The sequence below is a fragment of the Hibiscus syriacus genome, unplaced genomic scaffold (genome assembly GCF_006381635.1).
Source record: "Hibiscus syriacus cultivar Baekdansim isolate YM2019G1 unplaced genomic scaffold, ASM638163v2 tig00110338_pilon, whole genome shotgun sequence".
Classification (NCBI taxonomy): Eukaryota; Viridiplantae; Streptophyta; class Magnoliopsida; order Malvales; family Malvaceae; genus Hibiscus; species Hibiscus syriacus.
The window spans coordinates 2,250,586-2,274,842 of record NW_024062691.1 but is presented as its reverse complement, the minus strand read 5'-3'; the positions used below and the strand labels follow the sequence as shown (position 1 = coordinate 2,274,842).

The following is a 24,257-nucleotide window of genomic DNA, read 5'->3' as shown; positions in this document are numbered from 1 at the left end:
AGAACTTTACCAACAACTCTTTCACACACTTGTGGTGTCACCATATCCATAGAAACCTCTAAAACCCCATACCCTGGTGGTATGACGAAAATGCACACTGTGAATATCATGGTGGTGTTCTAGGGCATGCTATTGAAAATTGTCTTGCCTTTAAAAGGATTATCCAAAAAATACGCAATAGGAATTGGATTCATTTCAACAATACAGGACCACCCAACATTGCACAGAACCTCTGTCTAATTATCAAGAGAATAAGGAAAATAATCACTAAGGAGAAGGGTAAGAAGGTCAAACCAGAGTTTCCAAAGTGAAGTCACCTCTGGCGTGGGTATGGAGGCAAATAATAATGTGGGGTTTCTTACACCGCATCTTAGCATATCAAATTGCAAAGGGGGTAGTCATTGTTTTTATCACAATGTGGATGGACATGATGTACAAGAATGTGCCGAATTTAGAGCCTTGATCCAACTAATGATGGACAGAAAAGAGCTGGAATTTTACGATGAAATCATGAACACTCCCGAAGTAGAAATTTATGCATATGAGGATACATCAAAAGGAGCCATAGCAAGTGAAATGATCGAGAAATGGGAGCAAATGCGAATAAAGACCCTAACCCAATTAGACACTCAATATTATAGGAATATTAGGGCATCCTAATTAGAAAGAGATCATTTCATTCTATGATAAAGCCTTATTCCATTTGCAGCATTTTGTTTGAACTTGTTTTTTGAACTTTCTCATCTTTCTTTTTGTAAGGATATTTAAATGAATTTATACTACTTTAAGAATGGTGAACATTGAATCAAATTTACAACTTGAAATTCTTTGAATATCAACTGAATTAAAAAACTCTGTAAATGATTGGAGTTATAGATCTTTGAAAAAGTGACATTATTAAAAATTGGTAAAACAAAGACCCTTGACCTTACCCTAAAAGATACGCGAGAACACCTTACCTTTTCTTGCAGGGACCGATATAGACTTCTCCTCTTATAAGGGAATGAATAAGAGGCTTGGTATCCAAGTATGAATAGGAGCGGACAACATGGGACATCTTTTGTGTATGACATTAAAAAACTTACTAGACAATACTTTTGTTGATGACGTTCAATGATGATCATGATCTTTACAGATGGAATAGTCGAGTAGATGAATCTAGTTTAGGTCAGTTGCTTGGAAATTGAACTCTAAAGATGAGATTTTTTACTTTCAATAACACCTAGACTATAACAGGTTCTTCTTGACAAGCTTAAGAAATTGAATTCGTATACCCAGAGTGTAATTATATATGTGTACAATAAAGCTGAGCTATTCCACTAAGGCAATTGGTTGTAGAGGAAACTCAAAAGCCATGGCTTTATGAATAGATTACGTTCAAACCATGACATTTCTCGAGTACTTGGTAATTCGGTGTTTACTCCATTACAATTGTCAAGTTAAAGACATTGTGATGAGATGAACCCGTCAGCTAGCCTGATAAAGGCAAATTAATATAAAGCTGAATTCAGCTAGCTAGACAATGGCAAATTAAACCAAATTTATCTAAATAAGGAGTTTTAGTAAAGATGGACTAAGAGAGTTATGGAACACCTGTTATAGTCAATTTCATACGAGCACTCAGGAATTCCATGTTTTAGATCGATATTTCGGCACTGCCTTTGTTAGAGGAGTCTATGAAGCTTGAACAAATGGAAGATTTTAGAGAATCGAAATAGAAGGTCTAGTAATTGATTATGCTAGTTGCTTCATTTTGTCTGTATTTGATTATAATACCAAGCCAAGAAAGAGGGGCATGCTGCAATGACATTTTGGTGGCCAAAACCTTAGAAAATAGGAAGTCAATCTGAAGCCAACTCATCAATTTGGATACTTGTCAAAGAGCTATAACTCTGAAAGCATTAAAGATCTATTGATTCTTTTGATATTATAAGAACTCATGTCTATTAAGTGATTTGAGTGTGAGCCTGAATTAAGGGGAAATACTTTATAAAATCTTTTTTTCCTAAAATAAAATAAAGGAGAAAAATATTTTCAAACAGGATAGTCTCAAATGTGAAAGGTCCTTGAAGCTAGTGAGGCTCATCTTTAAACAATGCCAGAATAATGGAGCATTTCACATTCTTGAAAGCAATAGTCCGAGAGACCAGATAAAACTTGTAACACTCCCTTGTGACATTGTCAGTAACCCGAGAAGAAATGGGTCAGGATCGATTCCAAGGAAAAAACTAGAAGAAAAAATGAGGCTCCATCCAGGAGATAAAACAAGAACTAATTCATGTTGCATACATCTTAGACATACTTAAGAGCATCACATTTATCATTTTTTGCATACATAATTTTTTCAGCTTTAGAGTCAAGTTTCAACTTCAAGACGAAAGATCTCGATTCAAAAATAACTTCAAAAAAAAGATCGATGGTGGTTACTTAACTTAGCAGTAGGGAGCTACACCTAAACCGACTTGACATATTGAAAGATCGACAGATCTTATAATCAACTTCAGGCGGGTTCGAGACCCAATTTAGAACAGATCCAGTTCAGCTTAACTCAACGACGAGTAGTTAGTTTCCAGTTAACCTTTTCAAGCCAGATTTCAACTCCACAACGAATGATATCCGACTGAAAAAAAATACCAATTGGCTTTCCCGTGAAGGGGATTCATCTAAAGAATTATGATCGGCTAAGACCCTTGAAGGGGGCCATTCTTCACTTAAAGAAATTGTTCGCAACATAGCTCAAGGCAGGAAGGGCTATCTGTTAACAAAGACTTTTGAGTTCGATTCCATTCAACTCGAGGGTGTATCAACCGTATTGTAGTAGCGATGAACTACTTTCCTGTTGAAGTTTAAATTGAGGTCTTTAAGTCTAGAAGAATACTTGGGTTGGCTGCGATTTAGCAACAAGGAACTATATTTCAGCTAAATTCACAGCATAGCTCAAGGAGATAAGGGTTATCTATCAACAAAGACTTTCAAATTTGATTCCATTCAACTCGATGGTGTATCAACTGCATTGTAGCAGCAAGGAACTACTTTCCGGGTGAAGTTTAAACTGAGGTATTTAAGTCGAAAAAAAGACCCGGGTTGGATGCGATTTAGAAACAATGAACTATATCCCAGCCAAATTCATAGCATAGCTCAAGGCGATAAAGGATATCTATCAATGAAGACTTTCGAGTTCGATTCCATTAATCTTGAGGGTGTATCAACCGCATTGTAGCAAAGAGGAACTACTTTTCGGTTGAAGTTTAAACTGAGGTCTTTAAGTCCAGAAGAAGACCCGGTTTGGATGCGATTTAGCAATAAGGAACTATATCCCAGCCAAATTCACAGCATAGCTCAATGCGATAAGGGTTATCTCTCAATGACCACTTTTGAGTTGATTCCATTCAGCTCGAGGGTGTATCAACCGCATTGTAGCTGTAACACCCCTGACCCGTACCCGACCCAGATACGAATCCGACACATTTAACTTTTGAAAAAATAAGAAATTCACAAATAGGTATAAATTTAAAATTTATGATCCCAATCAAGATAAAAAAATAATACCATTCTAAATAGAAAATCATTTCACATAAAATCTTAATAATCACATGCATATCCCAAAGTAAGAGTTTACAAAATATAAAATATATAAGTTTACAAAATCGACCAGAGCATTTCAAATTAAACGTGTAATATTACATGCCAACATGTTACAACATAAGAAAAAACCTACACTTAAATTGTACTGATCTGATCTTCTTGTGATATGCTATCTTTCACAACTCAATCTTCTGCTTTCTTCAAACCTACACGTGAGAAAACACACGCTAAGTCGATGACTTAGTGAGGCAATACTAATAGTGCTAACTTATTAACAGAAATCTTATTTGTTTACTCAAACTGTTTTCCAAATAACTTTCTTATTTTCCATATCAAAGGTATACTTATGAATAATTGTACTTTATATGTTTTTGTTCCAATTACCCAAGGTATACTTCTGAGAAATCTAGGTATTTGATTACTATGAGGTTGTGCACTAATATTGTCACCACAACTCATAATTTACACCGAAGTGCCACATAATTGTCCCGAATGACCACATAGTTTGCACCAAAGTACCACATAGGGTTGCACTGAAGTGCCACATAGGGTTGCACCAAAGTGCCATATATTTGTCCCAGAGGACCACATAATTGTCCTGAATGACCACATAGACCCTCGACTCTTGGCATGCTAACTATACCACTAATCCTCATACATATACTTTGGGCTTTTAATCACATAATTAGGTTCAATCCTTATTCAAAGTGTTTCTTATTCACATATCTTCTCTGTCATAGAGTATATTCACATTCACTGGTTCGAAGATCATATTCACTTGTTCAAGGTTCATATTTTCATAACATAGTCATAAGACATAGTTTGTAAAATGGAAATTCAATAAAACATTGAAATAGAACATAAAAAATATAAAGTTTTCGATTTAAAACATGGAGGTTGGCTTATCGCAAGCACTCCTCAAATCTATTACAAGAAAGAGAAATTGCACTCACATTTGCCTCACTAAAGTCTAATTCAAATCCTATAGAATTGATACTCAAAATGCCAAGCTGACCGGAAATTAGTCACGTTCGATCACTACATAAGACAATATGAAAGCAATATCGTTCTTAACTCAATTATATCGAATCATAATAACTTGGAATACAAGAAATCCTATATTTCATTTCATGCTCGAAGGTATCGATACCACCCTAAGGCTACCAATACCACCCTTCAGGGGTATCGATACCTACGTATGTACCGATACCGAATTTACATTCGAAGTTGCAAGGGTATCGATACCTCATCAAAGTACCGATACACATATGACATTTGGTGTTTTAAGAGTATCGATACCTCCCTAAGGTACTGATATCCATCAAGGTATCGATACCACTCTCAACAGGTATCGATACATCCCTTACAATTTCTCCTATTAAACTCAATAGGTATCGGTACCTGTTCTTAAGGGTACCGATACCTTAATCCTAGAATGGCCATTTTCATCCAGAAAATCACTTGAAAATCCACCCAAAACTCTCATAAACCCATACCTTAAGCTTTAAAATTCACCCTTATACTTCTACATCAATTATCATTCAATTACCACTTTTAATCATCCAAATTCCCATATGAACACTTGAATATCAAAATCAAACCAAATTTTCAAACATGTTCTTAGACATATCTAACACTTCTAATTCTTAAATTTAATCATTGCCAAGTCAAAAATCTCATTTAAACTTCAAAAACTCAACCATAACGAAATTTCATCTATAAACTCATTTACGCCCAAAGCGAAGCACTTTCTTCCAAGGTGACACCTTCAAAAACACTTTATCACCTTCTTGTAATTCAATTTCTTTTCTTTTCAAATCAGTGTATGACTTTTGCCTGTCTGAAGCCACTTTCAAATTGTGTTGAATCACCTGAATCTTGTCTTCCACTTCTTTAATAAAGTATGGGCCTTGCATTTCCCAATCTTTTAACTCGTACCAATTGAGTGTTGTTCTGCACTTTCTTCCATATAATGTTTCATATGGTGCCATCTTGATGCTGGATTGGTAGCTGTTATTATAAGCAAATTTCACAATCCAGCAAAATCGATCACACATGCTCTTAACATATCTTCCAAAATTTGAATTGTTCGCTCTGATTGCCCATCAGACTGAGGATGAGACGCCGTGCTAAAATTCAATCGGGTACCCAAAGCTCCTTGCAAAGACTTCCAGAATCTCAAAGTGAATCTGGGATCTCTATCACAAACTATCGAGATTGGAATACCATGCAATCTCACTATCTCCCTGATATATAATTCTGCATATTTCTCTATAGAGAAGTCCATTCGCACAGGGATAAAATGTGCAGTCTTTGTAAGACGGTCTACAATCACCCAAATCAAATCTTTTTCCCCGGAGATAATGGTAACCCAGTTACAAAATCCATCGTATTGTTTTCCCATTTCCACTACGGAATTGAAATTGGTTGTAATAATCCCGAAGGCACCTGATGTTCAGCTTTTACTTGTTGACAATTTAAACACTTTGCTACAAATTATGTAATATCTTTCTTCATGCCAAGCCACCAATAATGCTCTTTGAAATCTTGATACATCTTATTCCCTCCTGGGTTCATCGTTAAGGGACTATAATGTTCTTCATATAAAATATCTTGTTTCAGCTCACAGTCATTAGGGACATACACACGATTTTTGAAATATAAACACCCATTCGAATTAACCTCAAAGTCCTCAAGTCCACCTTTCTCTACTCGATCAAACCAAGCCAAACACTTATCATCTTTCAGTTGCAACTCCTTGATCCAATCTAACAACAATGGTTTCAACCTTAACTCAACCATCAATAAACCATTTTCCTTTAACACTATTCGAGCGTCCAAACTACGCAAAGCAATGAAAGTATTCCGACTAAGAGCATCTGCTACGACGTTGACTTTCCCGGGATAGTAGTTAATGATGGCATTATAGTCTTTCAACAATTCCATCCACCTTATTTGCCTCAAATTTAACTCTTTTTGAGTCAATAAATACTTAAAACTCTTATGATCGGTGAATATGTAGCAACGTTCACCATACAAATAATGCCTCCAAATTTTCAATGCAAAGACCACAGCTGCTAACTCCAAATCATGTGTCGGATAGTTCTTTTCGTGAGGCTTCAGCTGTCTCAAAGCATAGGCAACTACTTTCCCATCTTGCATTAGAAAACATCCCAAACTATTATGGGAAGCGTCGCTGAAAATTGTGAAATCCTTGTTTGATTCTTGTTGCACCAACAACGGAGCTTCAGTCAGAACTTTCTTTAATGTTTCAAAGCTCTTCTGGCAATCAGGAGTCCATTCAAAATATACATCTTTTTCTTAACAATTTATTTAAAGGCAGAGATATCATCAAAAAGTTTTTGACAATCCTTCGATAAAATCCTGTTAGACCCAAGAAACTTCTAACTTCTGACATATTTTTCAGAATTTCCCATTCTAACATAGCTCTAACTTTGTGTGGGTCTAGTCGAATACCCTCAACAGAACCACATGCCCCAAAACCTCCACTTCCAATAACCAAAACTCACATTTGGAAAACTTTACGTCAAGCTTCTTATCTCGCAATGTTTGAAGAACTACACGAAGATGGACATCATGCTCCTCCTTCAACTTAGAATACACTAAGATCTCATCAATAAAGACGACCACGAACTGATCAAGGTACGGTTGAAAAACTCTATTCATCAGGTCCATAAACGATGTAGGATCATTAGTTAACCCGAATGGCATTACAATAAACTCATAATGACCATACCGAGTCCTAAAGGCCATTTTAGGAACATCTTTTTCTTGAATTTTCAACTGATGATACCCTAAGCGTAAATAGATCATTGAAAATACATTCGCTCCCTTGAGTTGATCAAATAAATTGTCTAACCTTGGAAGAGGATACTTGTTCTTAATGGTCACTTTATTAAGTTGACGATAATCTATAAAGAGACGAATCGAACAATCTTTCTTCTTAACAAACGATATTGGAGCTCTCCATGATGACACACTAGGTCTATGAAACCCTTTATCCAAAAAGTTCCGAGAACTGAGCTTTCAACTCTTTCAAATCCTTCGGAGCCATCCTATAAGGAGCCATCAAAATTGGTGTCGATCCAGACATCACTTCAATCTAAAATTTAACCTTCCTATCTGGAGGTAACCCAGGCAAATCATCCGACAACACGTCTGGAAACTCTCGGACTGTCGGAATATCTTGAAGTTTACTTTCTGTAACTTGTATCGATTACATTAGCAATGTATGGTTGGCATCCTTGCAGTATTAACTTCTGAGTCGACATCACCGATATCACATTAGCTAAATGATGGATTCTATCGCTGACCACACTAACCTTCAATCCTTCAAGACTTGTTAACTGAACTCGCTTAAGTCGGCAATCCAAGTTGGCATAATAATGATAAAGCCAATCCATCCCCAGAATAACCTCAAATTCATCAAAGGGTAATTCCATTAGATTAGTAGGAAATTCAATTCCTTGAATCCTTATGGGACACCCTTTACAGACTTTTCCTACCCGGCACTATTTCCTAATGGATTTATCACAATCATCTCACTACGAATAGGCTCTAACAGAAGGTACAACTCTTTAACTAATTTACTACTGATAAAAGAATAATTCGATCCCGAGTCAATCAAAACCAAAATAGATTTATCGGCTATCTAAAAAGTACCTGCAATGATTTATGGGTCATCACAATCTTCACTGGTCTTCAAATTGTAAACTCGAGTGGTAGAACGCACTTCAGGTTGAACAGTAGACTCGGATTGATTCATTCCTCTTCCTCGACCTCTACCTCTCATCGGTGCAGCTGTGGATCTCTCTATCTGGGCAGGTTCTCCATTCATCATTGGATAGTCTTGAATAAAATACACTGCCTCTCCATATTTAAAACAAGCTCCGGAGACCCGTCTCCACACTCCACTATGGTTCTTCCCACAGTGCTGACATTGTTTTTGCTTATCCACTCCAGATTCTACCGAATAAATTTGTCTTGCTCTTCTCGGATTTGATCCTCTACCCAAGGATCCTATAGAATCTGCTTTAGTCTGAGGTCGAGAACTTTAACCTCTACTCTTCTTTGATTGCGAAGAACCGGAGAATGCACCAGATCTTTTATTCCACTGCGTCCGCTGCTCCGTAAACCTTTCATTTTGAGCTCACTCTAGAGCTTTAGCTCGTTTCATAACCTATTGGAAAGAAGAGAGGTTAAGATCCAACAATAGCTCTTTCAATCGAGGTCGTAAACCCTCTATAAACCAGTCATAAGAGTCATTCTCTGTAGGAACTAACTCAGCAGCAAATCGACTTAATTTGTTGAATTCACACTCAAACTCATACACCGTGTGATTCTCTTACTTCATATTCATAAACACCTACTTCATATGCCGGATGAATTAATCCCCTATATATTTGCTCTTAAACTCCTCCAAAAAGAAGGGTCAATTCACCTGATCCCTTGAAGCTCTCATAGTCATGTTCGACCACCAAATTATAGTTTAACCTCTTAAAAGAGAAATTGCACCATCCAATTTCTCCGTTTCAGAATAATGGAGATTCTCTAACATAACCTTCAAGTCATGAAGACACATATCTACAGCAACTAGACCTTCTTCAGCTTCTCCCTTAAATTCTGGTGCTCCAAGGCTTCTCAGTTCTTTAGGAACATTCATCTTAGAGGCTGAGGAGACAGGCGGTTGGAAACGAATCAGGATAGCGTCCAATGTCTGAAAGAATGTCCCCTGATCTTGAACAGGCACTCCAGGTTGTGTCTGCTCCTCACCCTGTCTGCTAGGGGCAGGTGAGTTACTATTTTCCTCCATTCTATCTCCTGCATCACTTCGGAAGACTTCAAAGTTTGACATCTAATAAGATCACATTACTAAAGGTATTAGCAAGGATAGCATATTAATCCCTTATTAGATCAGAAAGATTTTATTAAAAATTGTTATGAACTCTTTTAAAACCAAAAATGACTTTATTTCAGACTTAAAATCACTTAAACCATAGCTCTAATACCATTAAATGTAACACCCATGACCTGTACCCGACCCAGATACGAATCTGAGGTGTCACATTTGACTTTTCAAAACATAAAAAATTCACAAATAGGTATAAATTTAAAATTTATGATCCCAAATGAGATAAAGAAAATAATACCATTCTAAATAGAAAATCATTTCACATAAAATCTTAATAATCACATACATATCCCAAAAGCACAAAATACAAAATAAATAAGTTTACAAAATCAACCAGAGCATTTCAAATTAAACGTGTAATATTACATGACAATAGTTTACAACATAAGCAAAAACATACACTTAATTTGTATTGATCTAATCTTCTTGTGATATATTATCCTTCACAACTCAGTCTTCTTCTTTCTTCAAACCTACGTGTGACAAAACACACGCTAAGTCGATGACTTAGTGAGGCAATACTAATAGTGCTAACTTATTAACAGAAATCTTATTTGTTTTACTCAAACTCTTTTTCAAATAACTTTCTTGATTTCCATATCAAAGGTATACTTATGAAAAATTGTACTTTATATGTTTTTGTTCTAATTGCCCAAGGTATACTACTGAGAAATCTAGGTATTTGAGTACTATGAGGTTGTGCACTAATGCTGTCACCACAGCTCGTAATTTGCACCGAAGTGCCATATATTTGTCCCAGAGAACCACATAATTATCTCGAATGACCACATAGACCCTCGACTCTTGGTATGCCAACTATACCTCTAATCCTTATACATATACTTTGGGGTTTTAATCACATAATTAGGTTCAATTCTTATTCAAAGTGTTTCTTATTCACATAGCTTCTCTGTCATAGAGTATATTCACATTCACTGGTTCGAAGTTCATATTCACTTATTCAAGGTTCATATTTTCATAACACATAGTCATAAGACATAGTTTGTAAAATGGAAATTCAATAAAACATTAAAATAGAACATAAATAAAATAAAGTTTTTGATCGAAAACATGGAGGTTGGTTTATTGCAAGCCTTCCTCAAATCTATTACAAGAAAGAGAAATTACCTGTAGAATTGATACTCAAAATGCCAAGCTGACAGGAAGTTAATCACGTTTGATCACTACATAAGACAATCTAAAATCAAAATCGTTCTTAACTCAATTATATCGAATCATAATAACTTGGAATGCAAGAAACCCTATATTTCATTTCATACTTAGAGGTATCGGTACCACCCTAAGGGTACCGATACCACCCCTCAGGGGTATCGATACCGACGCATGTACCGATACCGAATTTACATTCGAAGTTGCAAGGGCATCGATACCTCATCAAGGTACCTATACACATATGGCATTTGGTGTTTTAAGGGTATCGATACCCCCTAAGGTACCGATACCCATCCATCAAGGTATCGATACCACTCTCAACAGGTATCGATACATCCCTTACAATTTCTCCTATTAAACTCATGAGGTATCAGTACCTGTTCACAAGGGTATCAATACCCTAAGCCCATAATGGCCATTTTCATCCCAAAAATCACCTGAAAATCCACCCAAAACTCTCCTAAACCCATACCTTAAGCTTTAAAATTCACCCTTATACTTCTACATCAATTATCATTCAATTACCACTCTTAATCATCTAAATTCCCATATGAACACTTGAATCTCAAAATCAAACCAAAATTTCAAACATGTTCTTAGACATATCTAACACTTATAATTCTTAAATTCTATCCTTGATAAGTCAAAAATCATTCAAACTTCAAAAACTCATCCATAACGAAATTTCATCTATAAACCCATTTTAGAATTCCATCTCTAAAATACTCATCTTGTTGTTTTAATGCTATATAAGCTTTCCTTAAGCTTATATATCATCCAAACTTTCATTATCAACCCAAAAATTAAAGAAAACAACCAAGATTCAGAATCTTCCCTTTAGGGAGGAAGTCCACGTAAAAGAAGAAAAAGCAAAGAATGAGTTCTAGTTACTCCCAAAACCCACGTGCACATCTCCCTTAAAAAGGGAAGATAAAATCCCTCTTGGAAAAGATTATCTTGCCCTCTTCACTAAACCAAAATTTCCAACAAACTCTATATAGAAAATTCCATCATAAATCCTTTAACTTGTTAAATTATTCTAATTTCACCACTGAGTTTAAAAGTTCTTACATTTTGGTCACTTACCCGATAATTGGGATGTTACAGTAGCAGCGAGGAACTACTTTCCGGTTGAAGTTTAAACTAAGGTCTTTAAGTCCAAAAGAAGACTCAGTTTGGCTGCGATTTAGAAACAAAGAACTATATCCCTGCCAAATTCACAGCATAGCTCAAGGCAAGAAGGGTTATCTATCAATGAAGACTTTCAAGTTCGATTCTATTCAGCTCGAGGGCGTATCAACCGTATTACAGCAGCGAGGAACTAGTTTCCGGTTGAAGTTTAAACCGAGGTCTTTAAGTCAAGAAGAATACCTGGGTTAGCTGTGTTTTAGTGACAAGAAATTATCTCCCAGCAGCATAGCTTAAGTCGAGAAAAGATATTTGGCAACGAAAACTTTTGAGTTCGATTCCATTCAGCTCGAGGGCCTATCAACCACATGGTAGTGTCAAGGAACTACTTTCTAATCGAATTTTCAAACTGAGGTTTTTAAATCGAGGAAAAGACCAAGGTTGACTACGATTTGGCAATAAGAAGACCAAGGTTGACTTCGTGACGAAAGAGTCATTCGTAACTCGATTTAACAGGGAGTTATTCCTAATTGCAATATCATAGTCAATTTTCAACTCTGTAAGGGATGATATTAGATTTAGGGACCCCTTCATACCGAACGAAAATTTGTGTCATTTTATCTTTGTCCTATTTTTCGTTACACGAAAAAAGACAAAAAGATGTAACTGTAGACACTCACTTTCGTCCAGAGTTCTTTTAATATAATAATATAGTATATTTTTTGAAAGAATTTTCTTTTTTTAAAACATATAGTTTTTTACAAAAAAATCAATTTTGAAAATATATACTATATAGTTTTGAAAACATTTTGAAAAAATATAATATATAGTGTTTGAAAACATTTTGAAAATATATATAATATATAGTTTTTGAAACCATTTTTGAAAATATATATAATAATAGTTTTAAAATGTTTTGAAAAAATATATATAATATATAATTTGGAAAACATTTTTTCGAAAATATATACAATATTAGTTTTTTATATTATATAGTTTTTATTTATATTATGTTTATTTCTTTTTTTTTTCTTTTTTTCTATTTTTATTTATTATTTTTAATTTTTAGGGTCCAAGAGTCTGTTCAAGTCCAGCATAGGCTAAACGGGCTTGACCCAGCCCAAAAAAGGAAACTAGGGTTTCATCCTTAAGTCCAGCACTGCACAACAAGAAGCCATTAGATCGAGATAAAGATCAAGGCCAAAATTGCAAGAGAGCTAAGGTTTATTTAACCCTCAAATATTATCACAGCGTAACCAGATCTGGATCGTTGGATTTGACCCAATCTAACGGCCAGGAAATGATCTCAGCGTTCCAGGAAGCAACAAGAACAAAACGTGAAGGCCAGGCACCAATGTGGTTACCAACCGGCCGAGATCCCCGGGACTGAACCATCCAGGGATTATCGGTCGCACGAACGGCCCTATAATAACGGGAACAGCTCGTTGAGGGCAGAAATAACGAACACATGTGGTGGGTATAAATACCCCACTAAATCTGTCAAACGGGGAACACAACGAAGACTACCAAAGAAATCCAAGCAACTGGAACCACAAGCACAACACAAAAACCACAAAAAAACAACCACAACGTCAAACAAAACCAAGTAAAATATTGTACAAACCACACAAAAAATATCAAAAAATAAACAGAAGAAAACCTCGATCTTAGCTCGATAAAAGAAACGACCGCCGAAAGCTGAAGGGGCTCGTCAGAAAAGGTAAAAAATGAGTACTTTTCTTTATATCTACGTTGTTTGGGCTTTGTCGTGGAGTTTTTGAGTTCAGATTTTGCTTCGGGGTGACGAGAGGAACATTTTTGGTAAGTTTGGATTTTTCGGAATTTTGATGTGTAATTCATTTTGGTTACATGTTATGAATTTGCCCTTGAATTTTGAATTTATTCAATTTCATCCCTGTTTAAATTTCTTATATTTTGCGAATTGACCCCCTTACATTTTTATTTTTCTTTTGTAGCCCAGATTTAGCATCAATTAGGTTTGTAAATTTTAATTCGTTACGATTTGATCCTTTAATACTTTCTTAAATTTTTTTGGAATAAAAAATTATTTTTTTTCTAAATTTTTATATTTCTTTCCTTTTTATTTTATTTTTATTACTTTTAGAAATTAACATTTTTTCATTTTTTTATTTTAACATTTTTTATTTTTATCATTTTCTCTTGTAATAATATTTCACTTTATTTTTACTTTTTTATTTTTAAATTTTGTTTTTTATTCTTATTTCTTAATTTAACCTTTTAAAATTCTTTCTTTTTGTTTAGCATTTATTTATTTTATTTTACGATCTAACATTTTATTTTCTGACCTTTTTTAAGATGAATTTTAATCAATCAAAGGTAAGTAATTTGAATCGACTTTTTAACTTTTAATTTTCGCAATTAAGAGAACCGAAAAATTAAAACGGTACCGAAATGACAGTTCAAGGGTGCTAATATTTCCTTGACTGTAACCGACTCCCGAATCCGACATATTTCTGGCAAAACGCAAATCAGGTAAGATGGTGTCCGATCAACCTAAATATTGTTTTTAAAATGATCGGTGGCGGCTCTAATGTTTTTATTCAAGTCGAAGCCCAATTTCGGGCCCACCCAAAAGATAGTTGCGACACTCCTATGGTCGTTCGAGACCTCATCATCGGGGAGGAAAACAAAGTAGTTTCGGTGTCTCCAGAGTTGAGAATGTGAAAGCATATGTTCTGTTTTGAGGAGTTTGAGGGCTGATTTTCGATCTTTTAGTTTCAGATTCGGGATCAAGGGAAGAAATATAAGCGTTTTAGTTCATTTTGGGTGGTCATCCATGGCCATTTCGGTCGAAACTAAAGAGGAAGAGAGGAGAGTTTTAGGGGTTGGTTTTGCTTTTGTTGTGTGCTCCCTCGGTCACCCGTGTCGTAGCCGGAGTTTGGAAGGGCGTTAGCGGTTGTTGCTCGTCCGCTGTTCGGCTTTGTGAGGAGTTGAGGTGCTGTCGGCCACATGGAGAAGAAAGGGGCTGGGAGTTCACGTGTTTTCTGGGGGAAACCTTCTGATTTAAGAAAAAAGGGTAAATCACCTTTCACCCCTGTATTTTATCCTTTGTTTCACTTTGGTCACTCATTTCTTATTTATTTCGAAAAGGCATGCAGATTTTACTAATTTTTTAATTTAGCCACTATTATGCTATGTTATTTATTTCAAGCTAACTACTAACTTTTATTTTCTTGCATTCTAACCATTGGTTATTTATTTATTTATTTATTGTTTATCATATTACTCGACCTTGTGGTGACCCGATCCGAGGTAAGACCCACATTATTATTGTTCGGACTATGCTAACCACTAACTTTTTTTATATTTATTTGCATTATTCGATTCAACCTTGCGGTGACCCGATCCGGGGTAAAATCCACATTATTATGGTTCGGACTTTGCTAAATACAAACCTTTTTTTATTTATTTTGTTTTTATATATCCGTTTCCATTATTCGATTCGACCTTGTGGTGACCCGATCCGGGGTAAGATCCACATTATTATGGTTCGGACTCTGCTAACCACTAACCGCTAACATTCAAACTTTTTATTTTTGTTGTCCGTACTAACTTACTAACATTCTAACTTTTATTTTATTGTTCATACTAACATATTGACTTGTTTATTTTTATTGTTCTTACTAACTTACTAACATTTTATTTTATTGCACAAATTAACCCCCTAAATTTTAAATTTATGCAATTTATTTCTGTTTTTTATTTTATTTATTTTCTAACATTTTAAATTTCAACATTTTATTTTTTTCTGCATTTTATTCCAGTCTTTTTTTAAATTATTTCTAGCATTTTTATTTTCTGTATTTACCTTTTAACATCTTAACTTACACTTTATTTTGTTTTAGTCATTGATATTGCTTATGGTAAATTTATATATATTGATTGTACTTTTCAATATTTATGTTTCAACCTTATTTATTTACCTTCTTATTTAGCTGGTATTTTTTATCTTGGTGATTGGTATAGAAAACTTGCATGTTGGTTCCTTATTTATGCGCATATATATATATATATATATATATATATATATATATATATATATATATATATATATATATATTATTTACATATTTTTCTTATACAAATCATCATTTTTCCCTATATATATGTAAATAAGAAAATTTTATTGTGAGGAAATCTACGAAGACATTTCCCAACTATAAGGGAAAGTGTCTTTTCGAAGATTTTTCACACAAAAGGTTTTTTTATATTCGATAGTCTTCTTTGTTTTACATTTTTGTTTTGATTTTTTTTACTTCGTTTTATTTCTACTTTGTTTTATTTTATTTTTATCTTTGATATGTGGAAAATGTGGTGTAATGTCTTTTTGTGAGGGGAATCTATGAGAAAGTCTTCTAGCTATAAAGGATGTGCATTCCTGACGATTGTTCGTACAAAATGATGCATTTTCTCTTATAGAAATAATTATAATTTTTTTGATTAAATAAATAGCTTTATTCTATAAGAATATATTTTGGGCTCTTTAATCTTTTTGACCCACTGCATTTATTGTTTTAGTTGTTTCTGAAAATTGAAACTTTTTAAATAAAGTCAAATGAATAGAAAGATCGTAATTTAAATATATTTTCGAGTTTGTAATTCCCAATATTTAAACACCGTATAATCGTTTAGATACCAAAATTTGGGCGTTATGGGGGTGCTCACACTTCCCCACACGTAATCGACTCACGAATTCTTAAAAATGAATTTTTGGTAAAACGCATACCATCTTTTTCTTTTAAGGTTTTCGACCTACCTAACTTAAAGGTTGGTGGTTACTCCAAAATCAAATTGTTTTTCAAAATTATATTCCATCGCCTTCCCCGAATTAAATTTTTTTTTCAAGTCTAATGGATCCCCGAGGGAGACGTTATGACAGCTTGGCGACTCCACTGGAGACTTAGAGAGTCAGGCCATAACGATTATACATTGTTTTTATTCTTGGAAATTACAAACTTAAATTGTATTTAATTTATGATCCTTTTGTTTATTTTGAGTTTCAACATATTATGCATTATTCTATTTTTAACTAATTGATTTTAGTGGTCTTCAGATTTGAACAGATTTTTGGAACTTGTGAAAGTGTTGTCTTTTTTTCGTGTAGGTTACCATAGTTGAGACTGAGAGGAGATGTTGTAGCATTATATTCTGTTAGGTTCTTAGACTAGAGATAGCGAGAACACTTTTAGCAAACTCCGTCGAACAAGTAAAACATTAGAAGACTAGATCAGCTAGAAAGATAAGTTTTCAGCTCCTTAAGTGACTCCCCACCATTCATTCCCGCAGTAGTTTCCCGTGTGAGGATTATCAAGTTATTCCATTTATTTGCTATTTTTACCATTTTACATTACCTTGGCATTTTCATCATTTCTCATTATAAATTGTTCTCTTGCCACGACACAATCACATTCCTTTACCATCATTCCATTCACCCTCACATCTCCATTGTCGAAGCATCATCAGTGTATCTATCATTGCTATACTTAGATAAATTAGTTTAGCGTTGTGGTCAAACTCATAATTTCCATCAATCCAAGAGGACGATGCTCACTTATCATTATATTACTTATTACTATTATGTATAATTGTACATTATTTGCGTATAATTTATTAGTACTCACAACACGCAACAATCTCCCTTTAGTTGGAGGCCCCTTCACTTGGGTTGGTCATCAGGACCCAGTAATGGCCAGTCACATTGATAGATTTTTTTATTTCTTCTGAGATCTTGGCACAGTGGCTAGTTCTCTCACAATTGTGTCTCTCCAAAAGTCTATTTGATCATTGTCCTATAATTCTTAAGCAAGCTTGATTGTTTTCTGGTCCCAAACCATTTAAGTGGTTTTCTTCTTGGATTGATGTCCCTGGCTGTTATGAAATTATTAAAATGTGTTGTGCCATGGGTAGTGGGAGCGACATTAGAAAAATCCTTCTAGACTGTAAACAAGAATCAAAAGCTTAGCTAAAGACAAACAAACCAGTCGATAGTGATTTTATCAATCAAATGGAAGCTCGTCTCCATCTATTAGATAAGGAAATTGTTTTGGGTATTGTTGGTCGTGACATTGTAAAATATATTCTTGATTTGAGGAAGTGTTTGTGGCAATGTTACAGAAAAGAAAAAAAGAGAGTGACTCCAAAAATAGAGGCTTAAATGATTTAAGGTTGAGGATCACAACACCAAATTTTTCCATCTCTTTGCATCTATTAGGCACAAGAAGAATCATATTGCCCTTTTATCATACAAGCAATCAATAGCAACAAAAAATTATAACTACTTTTATTTTTAAAATTTTATTAGTAATTCTTGTATTGAATTTTAGTCACTCTCTGATGTAATTATAAGGAAGTATATGTTTATAATTTTTTTTAAATTATTAACAATATACACACTCTGCAAAAGCAACTACTCGAATTCAAAATTTCAACGAAGAACAACATTCCTATTAACCAAGGCCATTCAATGGGTTCAATTCAATTATATTTAATTTTTATATCTCGTAAAGTTTTGGTTCCGACTCAAATGGAGATAATTTATCTTAGCCCCTCTCAAATTAATTTGTGTATGAAATATTTCTTTCTTTTTACAATCGTGTATGAAATAATTAAATAATTATCAATGAAACCACATGCATAACACATAATTACCATTGTATAATTAATGAAACCACATACATAACACATAATAATTAAAATACATAATATATTTTTTAAATAGCATGTGGTGATTATGTAAGTGTCCGAACCTAATATCTGTATAGAGATCAACACTTCCTTTAACCATTGAATAATTGAAGCCACTTGATGAGTTCAATTAAAATACATAAGTAGACTTATAAGTTATAATTAATTAAAATTGAACACTAAAATACAAAAAATATGATACAAGGATGATCCAAATCTCTTCAACATGAAATTTTCATATCAAATTCATATAAAAAAATTATATTCTTACATCAGTCACTAAATTAATAATATCTTGAATTACCAATATCCAATTGATACACTTTTAAGATATCTTGGAAAGTTAAGAAAAAGAGCTTCAATTAAATGAAAATAAAACAATCAAAATATGTCTAGGTCCCATTTTAAAAATTCATTGAAATTAATCGTTGTTTCAAACTTGTAAAGTGGTTTCTTTGAAACAATCAAATCAATTGACTTTGTTCCATCCATGCATGTATGTATCAAACAATATCAGTTAATTATCCATCAATCGACCATAACAATCCTTCAAAACCCAAACATTCAATCAAAAAGAAAAACATAAAGAATGTGAGAAAGAGAGAAAAGATGGAACCTGCTGCAACAAAGAATTTGGCGTTGGAAGGGGTGGAAGATGAAGGCAATGAGTGAGCAATAAAATCGAAAGATTGAAGGTGAAACTGAGTTATTAATTGTTGTTGAATTTCTTCTGACAATTAACCTAATAACACTACTCATTTCTCCACCAAACAACCATTACTCGTGTTCGTGTTTAGGGAGAGAAAATATTGCAATATAAAAGTTTTAAGCGCCGCTCAACAGGGAGTCCAATGGGCACTCCAACTTGATGGTCAATGTCACTCTTATTAGTGACTGATTTATTACATATCGATAACGTTAGTGATCAATTTGTTTGATTATTTGTGTAGTTCTCAAGAATCCATCCAAGTGAAACTGCGAAAATGGACAAAGGTTGGACATGTAAAAAAATTGTTTGTTGTGTTCATTATTGAGTATTAGATCATGGAAGTTTGTTTCCATATGGTTGCAAAAAAGAAGGGTCGAGGAGTTGTCCTTGTATTAGGATTTACAAGTGACATTGGAATCCAAGGTGAGGAATTGTCCAAAACAGAGTCCTGGTAGACCCATTAAAACAATAATGCCAGTTCTGTTAATATTGTATGGTTAGGCTGGTGTTGAATTTTTTTTTCAATACATATGCATATCAGTCGAAGCCCCTTCCAAAAGTAAACGACTGGATCCAATATTTCCAAGCGCTGACAATATATATTTGATTTTCATCTTGTTCAACACGTTCGTGGTGCTTACAGAAAAATGTATGACCAATTCTTCATACCAATTGCAATATTCCTGATTAATAAATATCCATGGAATTCTGACATTCTGGACGTGGCTGCCTAACTTGGTTCAATTCACGTAATCAAGTTCTTGTCTTTCGGCGCGAACCAAACGATCTTAGTGATAAAGGAATTGTTTTTATTTATTAAGGTATCTTTTAACAAATATTACCTCGTACTTATCACGTATTAATAATAATAAAAAATGTTTTTTCTCTCAGATCATACCCGAATTTATCTCCTGGTGATGATAAGTTTAGCCCTTTTGCTTTCTGTTTCAACTTTCGGCACATAAAAAGTCAAATAATATTTTAGTCTGCTACAGAAATGTCAAAGAATGAGGCCAAGCACCCACCTCTCAATTGCCTACACGTGTTCTTGTCTGAAAAGGAACTGTTGGCTTCATCTCAAAGTGCGTGAGGAAAACTTTGTAATGTGTATCAAGTCTAAATTCTCCCAACCTTTGCCCACAAGGAACGCACCAGAATCTGTTTGATTTATGGTAAGTAATGCAAAAGTTAAACAGCAGCGTAAAGTTTTACTCTTAAGTTCCATTGGTTTCCCAGTTCCCACAACCGTAAGTCGCCACTTTTCAACCCTTGCAAGCACAAAACAGCCATTTCTTTTTTTAATATATCGATTATCAAGTTCCTACGATAAAGTCTTTGCAAGATGCGGTAGATTTTGAGGTTTCCATATTTAGTATTTGCTGAATACCAAAAAGTGATCTGCAACTCAAACATATCCTGAACTATTTTTGATCCATAAAGAAACAATATGATCAATCGACTGCCACCCTTCGTTATCGTTCTTATTCTCTCGGTTCTTAATGGACAAGGACTGATGACATCAAAAGTTGAAGCCAAGAGCAATGTATTTAAATTAGCCAATCTCACGAGTTTTCTTCTTCTTTTTGCTTACTGTTACTGTTTTCTAAGAAGAGGTGTCCGAAATTGTACTCTTATTCAACAGGTTCACATCGTTTATCTTGGAGAAAGGCCGTTTGATGATCCTAAGAGGGTTACAGATTCTCATCATGACTTGCTGGCAACGGTAGTCGGGAGGTATAACAACGAAAAAACAGGGAAAGGCAAACGGAATTATGTGTTTAATTAGTAATTATTTCAATGAACCTGATTCTAGTCAGGGTTTCATCATGATGCAGTAAGGAGATAGTCTCAGATTTGATGGTTTACAGTTACAGACATGGCTTCTCAGGATTTGCAGCCAAGCTTACAGAGTCTCAGGCACAGAAACTCTCAGGTACTGGTTGGAGTGAATGCTATTCAAAACATCTTTTTAACTCTAATGGAATGTCATGTAGAAAGATAATATATTCCCACCAGGCCATGTTGATGATGACTTGAAGTGGTACAATAATATGACTTGCTTTTGTTTTGTTTCATTTTGTGTTTCATTTTATGCAATCCTTCACCTTTAGAGTTACCTGGTGTTGTTCGAGTAATACCGAATAGCCTTCACAGACTGCAAACAACCAGGAGTTGGGACTTCCTTGGTCTCTCTTCTCATTATCCTACCAGTGTTCTTCAAAATAGCAAGATGGGTGACGGAGTTATCATCGGTGTCTTTGATACTGGTTCGTACTTGCAATTTTTCTGTCTCCCTCTCGTAGGCTTTGTAAATGCTTTAAGGAACTCACTTAATTGTTCTTAGTGAAACAGGAGCATGGCCAGAGTCTAAAGCATTCAGTGACGAAGGACTTGGACCGATCCCATCCCACTGGAAAGGTGTATGTAAATCTGGGGACCGTTTCAATGCATCAACTCACTGCAATAGGAAAATCATTGGAGCCCGCTGGTTCATTGATGGATTTCTTGCCGAGTATGGACAGCCATTAAACACAACTGAAGATCCAGAGTTCTTGTCACCGCGAGATGCTAATGGACATGGTACACATACATCTAGCACAGCAAGTGGTTCTTATGTGAGAAATATTAGCTATAGAGGCCTTGGTCCTGGGACAGTAAGAGGCGGTGCGCCACGTGCTCGGTTGGCCATATATAAAGTCTGCTGGAATGTTCTTGGTGGACAATGTGCATCAGCTGATATTCTTAAAGCCTTTGATGAAGCAATACATGATGGAGTTGATGTGTTATCACTGTCAATTGGGTATTCATTACCTCTATTTTCAGAAGTGGATGAACGAGATGGGATTGCTACAGGTTCTTTCCATGCTGTTGCTCGGGGCATCACAGTTGTTTGCGGAGCTGCAAATGAAGGGCCTTCAGCTCAAACAGTGCAGAACACAGAACCATGGATATTAACTGTTGCAGCAAGTACCATGGATCGAGCTTTCCCAACACCCATAACACTTGGGAACAATAAAACCTTCTTGGTATTAACTCTGTGATTATGTTGGCTATTGAATCACAAATGTGATTTATAGACTGCTGATGCATATCAGTTCATTACACTTGCAGGGTCAAGCCATTTTTACAGGAAAGGAGAATGGGTTCACCGGCTTGACATACCCGGAGGGCACGGGACTTGACCCTACTTCTGCAGGGTATCTATTTTCTAAGTCTATTGAGTTTTAGCTTTAGAAGATTCCAAATAAAGAACATATTTCAGTTGGTTAACTATTACCTTGCAGTGAGTGCCAGACTCTTTTGCTTAATTCAACGTTGGTGCCTGGAAAAGTGGTACTTTGCTTTGCCTCTGTTACTGGAAGAGTTGCTATAAGACTTGCAGCAGCAACTGTGCAAGAAGCAGGAGGTATTGGGCTGATTGTTGTGAAAAATCCAACCGATGCGTTGATTGAATGCAGTGATGGCTTTCCATGCATTGAAGTTGACTACGAAATTGGCACCCGAATACTCTACTACATCAGATCCACCAAGTACCATCTTTGACCTATCCATAATTAGTAATTACTAGATTCCATTGAAATCCTTAGTTGTTGATTCTCAAAGTTTATCTGAATAGGTCCCCCACAGTGAAATTGAGCCATTCGAGAACATTTGTAGGCAAGCCTCTGTCAGCTAAGGTGGCCTTTTTCTCATCAAGGGGGCCTAGTTCAATTGCACCAGAAATTCTCAAGGTAGATTCATGTTACTATTATGTATGTAACTTGAGAGTTTTCAAAATTCTATACCAAATGGGGCTTCAGAAAGTTCAACTAAATTTTAATCATTCGTCAGTAATGTCTTAAGCGTATGACTTATGTTTAAAAGTCGAACGAAGTATTTTGAGATAATCTTCTTCATTTTCCTTTGGACACAGCCAGACATAACTGCACCTGGAGTGCACATACTAGCTGCGACTTCTCAGATGGATCGGTGGATGGACGGTGGATATGCCATACACTCAGGAACGTCAATGGCCACTCCTCATGTTTCAGGCATCGTGGCACTTCTCAAAGCAGTGCATCCTGATTGGTCTCCTGCAGCTATTAAATCCGCATTAGTCACAACTGGTATTTTCCATTACAAAATCTTTTCATTTTTGTTTCTTCAAAATGTAAGTGATTAACTCATGATTATTATTCATTAACACATTGCAGCAAGGACGAAGGATGCATCAGGTTTTCCACTCTTTGCTGAGGGATCTCCTCAAAAACTGGCTAATCCATTCGATTTCGGAGGTGGCATCATAAACCCCGATGCAGCAGCTGATCCTGGCCTAATATATGACATGGGGTTATTGGACTACACCCATTACCTTTGTGCCATGGGTTATAATAACTCCGCCATCACTCGACTTACAGAGCGATCTACAGCGTGCCCGGATGAAAAGCCTTCCATTCTAGATGTGAATGTTCCATCCATAACCATTTCAAGTCTTAGAAATTCAGTAACTCTAGCTAGAACGGTAACAAATGTGGGTTCGCCTAAATCTATCTATAGAGCTGTAATTGAGCCTCCAATTGGCTTAACTGTAACAGTAAAGCCTCACATCTTAGTATTCAACTCTAGAACCAAGAAGATCTCCTTCAATGTTACAATCTCTACAGCACACCAGGTGAACACAGGGTATTTATTTGGGAGCCTGACTTGGAGAAATGAACGAACTGATGTGAGAATTCCCTTGTCTGTCAAAACAGAGATTTTACAATCTTATGCAGATGATAATTAATACTTGCCTTACTGATAGGAATCTGTTCTTCTACTTGTTCATTCAATCCAAATATGAGTTCAATCTAATTTTGTAAACATTTAATTGGCTTGCAGTCTTTCTGCGATCTGCATAAGTAGAAGAGAAACTTATTATACCCGCCATCACATGCCTTCGCATACACTGTTTCAAAACCCTTCCGATTCCGGACAATAGGTAAAGCCAGAAGCTCTCCACAGAGCGGGCAGAAAAATAGAAAA

The 24,257-nt window shown here is 35.3% G+C and overlaps 1 protein-coding gene across 2 annotated transcripts in view; it reads left to right on the top strand.

The window, feature by feature from the left end:
* The window catches only part of LOC120120365 (subtilisin-like protease SBT3.8), a 29,358-nt gene extending 5,329 nt beyond the window's left edge, over window positions 1–24,029 (top strand). Inside the window, exons 2-12 of one of the 2 annotated variants that reach the window (XM_039140027.1) lie at window positions 671–678; window positions 20,686–20,796; window positions 20,896–20,987; window positions 21,089–21,186; window positions 21,365–21,520; window positions 21,606–22,279; window positions 22,365–22,450; window positions 22,538–22,783; window positions 22,870–22,984; window positions 23,167–23,359; window positions 23,447–24,018. In XM_039140027.1, coding sequence (XP_038995958.1) covers window positions 20,701–20,796; window positions 20,896–20,987; window positions 21,089–21,186; window positions 21,365–21,520; window positions 21,606–22,279; window positions 22,365–22,450; window positions 22,538–22,783; window positions 22,870–22,984; window positions 23,167–23,359; window positions 23,447–24,018 — 2,328 coding nt within the window. In that variant the 5' untranslated portion in view covers window positions 671–678; window positions 20,686–20,700. Of the gene's footprint in view, window positions 1–670; window positions 679–20,685; window positions 20,797–20,895; window positions 20,988–21,088; window positions 21,187–21,364; window positions 21,521–21,605; window positions 22,280–22,364; window positions 22,451–22,537; window positions 22,784–22,869; window positions 22,985–23,166; window positions 23,360–23,446 lie in introns of those variants that run through there. The other variant, XM_039140028.1, reaches the window with a different exon arrangement.
* The last annotated feature ends 228 nt before the right edge of the window (window positions 24,030–24,257 follow it).